The following is a 7,460-nucleotide window of genomic DNA, read 5'->3' as shown; positions in this document are numbered from 1 at the left end:
GAGGCTAATTCCTCCTGCAGAGAGTCGTGTGCTGAGATTAGGTCGTTATGTGATGCAACCAATTCTTCCATTTTAGATTCCAAATGGTCGGTACGATCTCCGATTTCACTAATATCAGCTCTCAGAGATTGAATGGTAGATTTTAATTCCGAGGTTATATCCACCTTAAATGACGTTAACATAGTATGAATGGAACGCAGGGTAACTGGACCATCTAAACTGTCCTCACTTTCCTGAGAAGGTACAGGAGGACCACTTGCTTGTCTAGGTGGGGATTTTGGAGACGTAGCAGACTCAGGTGGTGATTGTTGAAGACGACTTTTAGTAGAGGTAGAAGAGGATCCAAAAAAGTGAACAGGTGGGGCTGATTTGGCCGCTTTTATTCTTTTTGGAGCCATACCGATGTGATCCAATGAAGCGGCACCTCCAACTAGTGTCGAGCAGATACAGGTACTGGTGATGTTTAAATTTATGATCGGTGGTTACATTGAGAAGGAAAGATTAAATCTGCATGTTGATAAGTTTCAGAGAGGCATCAGGGTCAACGCGGAAAGCTGTTTCAGAGAGACATAGTGAGTCACAACTAGTAACGACACTTCAGTAATCCGCCCGGGCTCCTGGAGAACAAGTAGGCATAGAGAGCAATAACCATAGAGGTGACTGATTTTGGTATTATATGTTTGCACAGAAGATCCAAAATGGCGTCTGCTATAACTCGATTACTCTCTGAAGAGGGTACTGCAATATTAATGAGACCAGAGTCAAAACTGGTTACTCGTCACGGCCACCTATAGCTGCAGTATCTCAATGTGTACTCAGGGAGCAGATTTAAGGGAGCCAGGGATCAGGAGCCACAGTTCAACACAGGAATTAATTTGATATTATCATGTACCTGTGTATAGAGGTGGTTGGTCAAAGGGGCCCTGGTAAGGTGTCCTCTTTACTCCTGGTGTCAGGGTCTCCCAAGCGCTGCAGATGCTGAGGTAATGCAGGGGGAGTTATAAAGGAGCCAAAATGGCGCCCCCCCGCGATTTGCGGCTCCGTTTACCGGACTTTCCTGGGTTCCCCCGACTCCACAGGCCGCCTAGACCGCCACTCCAGTCAGGCAGAGTGGGGTCCAAGGTGACAGGATGGCAGCGGGAAAGTCCGGCCGCGATCGGCGGCAAGTGCGGCACCGGCGGGCCTGGCTTGAAAATCGAGGCCGGGGACTCTGGAGGTGGAGTAGGCCGCAAAGGCCCCGGAGGAGATAAGCCTTCGCGACCTCCAGCCGGGGGATCAGCGAAGCCCAGAGGGGGTAAGTATGCAGGAGAGGTCTCCCCAAACAGCAAGGGGCAGGCGTAGCAGGGCAATCTATGAGGGTTTGTAGGGAGCTGAGGTGCAACACGTCTGCCCTGGTATCCAGTCAGGCCACGCCCCTTTACACCCTCTTTTATAATGGGTTTGGTATAATATGTTGACATTCATAAAGTCACTATGACAATGTCGTCAATATATTGACACCAACAAAATGGTGACATGGCGATAATGTCGATATTTTAACAATGTTGACATCTTAACATTCAACATTTTGGGCCTAATTCTGAGTCAGATGCATCTGCGCCTTATGCTGATGCCATGGGCAATTTTGTGAATAGTGAGACACCCACTTGCAGCGTCTTGCGGAGGTGCAAATCCGTCTTGGTGCATCTTAGACACACCACTGGACGCACCTACGAAACTTGTACAAGTCCTATGGCAGTGGCAGTTTGACTGTCTGAGTATGGCGTACTGTATGAGCGGTTGTGTGTATTTAGACACAGCCGATGTAAGAGACACACCATCTGTCCAGCCAAACCCTGAAACCTCGCAGGAACGCCCAATAAAATCCACAGTCCCTGGTGGAGATTCAATTTGCAGGGCTTATCACGTGTATTAAGACCCAGCTTAAGGAGCTGCGAGGAAAAGTCAGTGATAAATGGCACCCTGTGGTTTAACGCAGAAGCAATAGCTTAGCGCACATTAACCAAGGGTTTACTGTGCAGGGAAAAGGCAGTTTTATTGAATAGCTCCAGACGTGAAACACTGAGCTTTTTCCTTCGCGGAAAACCCTGCATCTAATTGGATTCCCCCCACCTGCATCCAAAATCATTCTGCGTTTCCATGTGGTAACAATCAGGGCGCATGTGCAGTGTGCCTCAGATGCATACGCAGTACTTAAAACATTGGCAAACTGTGCTCATATCAGCATAAAGTACGCCTCAGAATTAGACCCTATGAATGCTGACAATGACTGCATACCTATAACAGGCAGGCTCGGACTGGGGTGCCGGGTATTCAGGTAATTCCCCATTGGGCCCCAGTACATTGTGGCCATGCCCCTTTCAGTAAGGGGGCGAGGCTTAGCGGGCCAGTATGCTGCCATGAGGGCCTAACAATACTGAGAGACATATCCTCCCTCTGGGCAGGTAAGTGTGACTGCTGGTGTGAAAAATGTTTTAGTGTTATCTAAGCTGGTTGGTATATGTGGGGGGAGAGGGGGTGGATTTATTTTTTATGGGGGATGCTGTATTAATATGTTTTATGGTGGTGTATTAATGTTGTATGTGTGTGTCTGGGTGGGGTGTATTCATTGTGTGTGTGTATGTTTGTGTGTAAAGTGTATTCATATTTGTGTAAAATGTGGGTCACTGATGCACTCTGTATTATATCACGTCAACTACAATACTCTGTATTATATAGTGAGCACTGCGTTACTCTGCATGATATGGTAGGTTCTGCAGCACTCTCTAATATATGGCGGTAACTGCGGCACTCTCTGTATTATATGGCGGTCACTGCGGCACTCTGTAAATATATGGCGGTCACTATGGCACTCTCTGTATTATATGGCGGTGACTGTAGCACTTTATATTACATGGCGGTCACTGAAGCACTATTACGTAGCAGTCACTGTGGCACTCTGTAAATAATGGTGGTCACTGCGATACTCTAATTATATGGCGGTCACTGCGGCACTCTGTAAATATATGGCAGTCACTGTGGCACTCAGTTTATTACATGGCAATCACTGTGACACTCTACATTATTTGGTGGGCATCGTGACACTCTGAATTATATGGTGGGCACTGTGACGCTCTCTGCATATTATAGTGAGCAATGCGACATTATCTCCATTATTTGGTGGGCACTGTATTATATGGCAGTCACTGCGATACTGTATTATATGATGGGCACTCTGACACTACATTATTTGGTAGGCACTGCGACATTCTCTTCATTTTATAGTGAGCAATGCGACACTCTGAATTATATGGCGGTCAGTGCGACACTCTGTCTTATATGGTAGTACAACGACACTCTGCATTGTATGGTGAGCACTGCGACACTCTGCATTATATGGCGGGCACTGTGACACTGCATTATATGGCGGGCACTGCGACACTGCATTATATGGCAAACACTGCGACACACTGCATTATATGGCAGGCACTGCGACACTCTGGATTTTAGGGTGGGCACTGCAAAACTCTGCATTATAGGGTGGGCACTGAGACACTGCATTATATAGTGAATAATGTGACAACACTGTATTATATTGTGGTCACTGTGACACTCTATATTGCGTATATGGCAGGCACTGCGACACTCTGCATTATATAGTGAGTAATGCGACAACACTCTGCATTATATGGTGGGCACTGCGACACTCTGCATTTTAGGGTGGGCACTGAGACACTCTGCATTATATAGTGAGTAATGCGACAACACTCTGCATTATATGGTGGGCACTGTGACACTCTATATTGCGTATAGGAAGGCACTGTGACACTCTGCATTATATAGTGAGTAATTCGACAGCTCTCGGCATTATGTCGGGCACTGTGACACTCTATATTACATATATGGCGGGCACTGCATTATATATTGAGCAATGCGACAACCCTCTGTGTTATATGATGGGCACTGTGGCACAGTAGGCGCTGGCACCTTAATGTCTAACGGGACTAACAATGGGTTTTTACCTCACCGTACATACATTTCAGACTTTACAATGCTGATAGCTGTATCCAAGCTAGCCCAATTTTACTAGAGCTACAGCTTCTAAACCATATGCCTTCTAGAGACTGGACATAAAAATTATTACTTAGAATCCCAGATTCAGCATTATTTTTTTATTTTATTTTATTTGGCTCTGAACCTGTGCATGTTTTTTAAATTTTACTTATGCTCCTCTGCTAGCTAGCCACACCCCTTTAGTTTGCACCGCCTTCCTTCAGTGGGCCCCTACCATTGCCCTAATCCCCAACATGACCCATTCCATTAGGTACAAAACACTCTGCTCCTGGACTTCCCACCTAATGTATGATTGCAGTCACGTGTGTTGAACTAGGTCACTGATGACAGGCGTTTCAGTGCAGGTGTCTGCAATCATAAATTAAGAGGGAAGTCCAGGTTCAAATCATTTTGTACCTAATGGAACGGGTTATGTTGGAGGGTCTGCATTGCATTCCCCCTGTCCGCCCTTCATGTCCCAGTCCAACACTGAAAACAGGTTTCCTTCTCCAGGATAGTCACGACACTGTACTCACCCTTTGTTCTGCATAAGAAAGAAAACAAGTTATTTTTACTAAGGTTATTGAAATTAAATAGCTATTAGTCCAAGAAGAGAACTGAAGATTTAAAAATAAATAAATAAATAAAAATACTGTGACATTTTTATTTGTAAATATATTTGTAGATTTCTATAAGACATTACTTTCCTGCTGGAATTAGCATTCCGGATTGCTGTGTTAAGAGCTCTGGTGAGACCACAAGAACTAGCCTATGACAGGATGATATGGTTCCGCAAGAGCTGGATAGCCACACACACAGCTGCCGCTGTATTTTCTCCCTTTTATGAAGACAGTGAATAAAGTTACACAGATTTGAATGGTAACTGCTGGCGCATGGCATGCATGGAATTGTAGTTCTTTGCTAGTTTTGTCATGTGACTGCTTTCTACTTGCAATGGCTGAATCACAACACGGAGTTGCTGGGTCGCTTGATCAGGTGGGTGAGAGTCTCTAATCCCTGCATAGTACATGCCACACATAACTCGGCATTTTCTAAAAGCTAGAGTTTGAGGTGAGCATATGCTGCTCAGTGTCCCTATGTTACAGTCCCTACTTCCGGATATATACTGGCTGTGCAGGTTACATGTATCCGGAAGTAGTGGCTGCTGCAGAATAATGTAATACTGTAGGTGTCAGTCACTCTGTCATGTAACAACAGCTGGTGTGCTTATGTCTCGGATTACACATAGTAGAACTTGTTAACATGCTTTAGTTTGAGTGAAGGACTAACATTTAACCATATATTACTGTAATGACATCTATATTTTGACTTACTAATGTAGCATTCCTGCAAAATTTAGTATACTGCTTAAAGCTTTATTTTTTTTTAAACATAATGTAATGGTGCATACACACGGTCAAATGTGTCAGATGAACGATTTCTGACTGCATTAAAATGAATGTTGTTGTCCAAATTTGACTGCAAACATCAGATGTCAGATATCGTTATCTGACAAGCGAGAACGCGCATCGTTCATCTGACAAACATGTCAGATATGTCAGATTTTCTTTCAGATATGAACGATTTTTAAAATCGTTATTGTACAGATCTGATGGAAAATCTGATCGTGTGTATGCACCATAATAGTTACATTTAACTCCCTTATTTCGGGGGAGATGTACAGTATCAAACCTCCAAGAGAGATAAAGTAGCAAACCCATAGCAACCGTTCAGCTTCGGTAAGGACTAAATCCCCTTCACTGAGAGGACCCTGACGTCATCAGCCAGTGTCCAGCGTCATTCCTACCATCCAAGTGGGCATAGAGGGTAGAATATAACCATGCGGCGAGCCACCGAGCCCAAAGCGTGGTGAGCAGACAACTTACTTCTTTAAGTGGGTACAACTTACTTCTTTTGCTGGCCTTCATGGGCGTCAACTGCACTTCCGCCCTCACTCACGTCACTTCCAGGTCCCTAGCATTAAGGAGAAATAAGCTCTACCATTCAGCTTCTACCTATGCTTTATCTAGCACAGCCTATAAAGTGACAGAAGCTGATTGGTTGCCATGGGAGACATCTCCACTTTATCTCTCTCGAAGGTTTAATACATCTTCCCCAGAATATTCGATAAAACTCCTTTGTGTTTCATTCTTTTATTTGTAGGTATGGCCATGGAGCACAACTAGCAAAATGTGAACCATAAGGAAAGGAAGGCCTCTATTCTGTTTAGGCCTTTTGTCCACCCTACAGTAGCTTAGGGCTTATGGCTAAAGAGAGAAACTGCAGTGTGTGTAGTACGTACAATATCCCCACCTTTATCATCTTATCATTATAGTATCATGCATGCTTTATCACATTAAAGTCTCATTCTAAAGCTGACGGTGATAGAAGCCCTGACATTGGCCCTGATTCAGTAAGGATTGCGGCTGCGATTACGCACGCAGTCTCACTGCGATGATATGCAAATACATTGTGAACGCTATGCCGTTGTAGCATTACATAACGCCGTTCACTTTACCTTACACACATACGTATTGTTTAGCAAAACTGCATGACCATCGGAGCCTCACGCACACTTGCACAAGGTCAGACCTTACTTAGTAATTGCTAACCTTCCGGTACGCAGTGAGTATTTAATCTGCGTATGGCTTAGCAGTGGTTATTTTATGCATGCCCCTGCAACGGTGTTCAAACGCCCTGGCACACCTGTGTTTCGGCGACCACCCCCTGTCACCTCCCACAAACATCACTTCCTGTCATTCACTCTGCGATAGGTCTGTGTAGTCCCTGCAATTTCAGTGGCTGGTTCGCGCACGCGCACTGTGATGCATGCGTAGAATGCAACAACCGGCCGAAAAGAAAAACACCATTAACTGTGCAGTTATCGGGTGCTAACTGGCAGTTAACGCACAGGTCTGTGAATGTTTCACAGATCCTGTGCATTAACGGCCGATAAGGCTATCGGGCTAATGCAGGAGGTTAATTAAATAGCCCTGGGCGTTAAAACCCGAGGCTACCTCTCGTTATTACCCATGGTTATTTACCACGGGTAATTGAATTTCCCCCTTAGCAGTGAATGGAAGGTTTCCCTGTTCCACAGGACTATTTTAGCCTTCAAGATGCTGTATGCTCTGTGGCTCCTCATGTAGCTTTTATACTTGAATATTTGTTTCATGAGAGATAAAATTGTGAGAGAAACAGTATTAACCAATCAGCTCCTAACTGTCATTTTTCAAACACAGCTTGTAAAATGTAAGTTAGAATTTGATTGGTTAGTGCTTTATCTCTCTCACAATTTTCTCTCTCTCCAGTCTTTGATAAATACCCCCCTTAATCATGTTACTGGGAGCAACTTATTATACAGCTAGCCTTGCGGTTTCCAAATACTGTAACTAATATTCTAATTGTATAAAACATATTGATAAAGG

General features: G+C 44.4%; 1 protein-coding gene across 1 annotated transcript in view; it reads left to right on the top strand.

Annotated features, from left to right (window-relative positions):
• The first annotated feature begins 4,948 nt into the window (after positions 1 to 4,948).
• The window catches only part of VPS41 (VPS41 subunit of HOPS complex), a 307,161-nt gene continuing 304,649 nt past the window's right edge, over positions 4,949 to 7,460 (top strand). The window contains exon 1 of the mRNA XM_088478142.1: positions 4,949 to 5,028. Within this exon, the coding sequence (XP_088334268.1) occupies positions 4,987 to 5,028 (42 nt within the window). The 5' untranslated portion in view covers positions 4,949 to 4,986. The remainder of the gene's footprint in view (positions 5,029 to 7,460) is intronic.

The sequence above is a fragment of the Taudactylus pleione genome, unplaced genomic scaffold (genome assembly GCF_031769625.1).
Source record: "Taudactylus pleione unplaced genomic scaffold, aTauple2 ptg000208l, whole genome shotgun sequence".
In the NCBI taxonomy this organism is placed as follows: domain Eukaryota; kingdom Metazoa; phylum Chordata; class Amphibia; order Anura; family Myobatrachidae; genus Taudactylus; species Taudactylus pleione.
The sequence above is the reverse complement of the archived record's forward strand: the minus strand, read 5'-3'. Positions and strand labels throughout refer to the sequence as shown.